This window comes from Mesitornis unicolor, unplaced genomic scaffold (assembly GCF_000695765.1).
Source record: "Mesitornis unicolor isolate BGI_N332 unplaced genomic scaffold, ASM69576v1 scaffold34541, whole genome shotgun sequence".
NCBI classification, from domain to species: Eukaryota; Metazoa; Chordata; class Aves; order Mesitornithiformes; family Mesitornithidae; genus Mesitornis; species Mesitornis unicolor.
Window position 1 is genome coordinate 3,137 of NW_010162338.1, and position 289 is coordinate 3,425.

General features: G+C 68.2%; 1 protein-coding gene across 1 annotated transcript in view; it reads left to right on the forward strand.

Annotated features, from left to right (window-relative positions):
- LOC104547777 (ras-related protein Rab-39A-like) overlaps positions 1-289 on the forward strand; it is a 3,188-nt gene that overhangs the window by 1,972 nt on the left and 927 nt on the right. Inside the window, exon 3 of the mRNA XM_010193594.1 lies at positions 7-164. Coding sequence (XP_010191896.1) covers positions 7-164 — 158 coding nt within the window. The remainder of the gene's footprint in view (positions 1-6; positions 165-289) is intronic.

Below are 289 nucleotides of genomic sequence, written 5' to 3' on the forward strand. Positions count from 1 at the left end.
GGGAAGTCCTCGCTGCTGCGCTGCTTTGCCGAGGGCGGTGGCGTGGGGACGGCCACCCCCTGTCCCACGGTTGGCGTGGAGTTTTACAGCCGCACCGTCCCCCTGCCGCCCGCCGGCAAGGCCAAGCTGCAGCTCTGGGACACGGCCGGCCAGGAGAGGTTCAGGTGAGGTGGGGATGGGGATGGGGAGGGGATCACAGCCCCCATGCGGGACCCCAGCACCCATCTGTTTTGTCCCCACACCCTGGGGTGGGTGTAAAGTCCCATATCGGCCGTGTGGTGACAGGCAG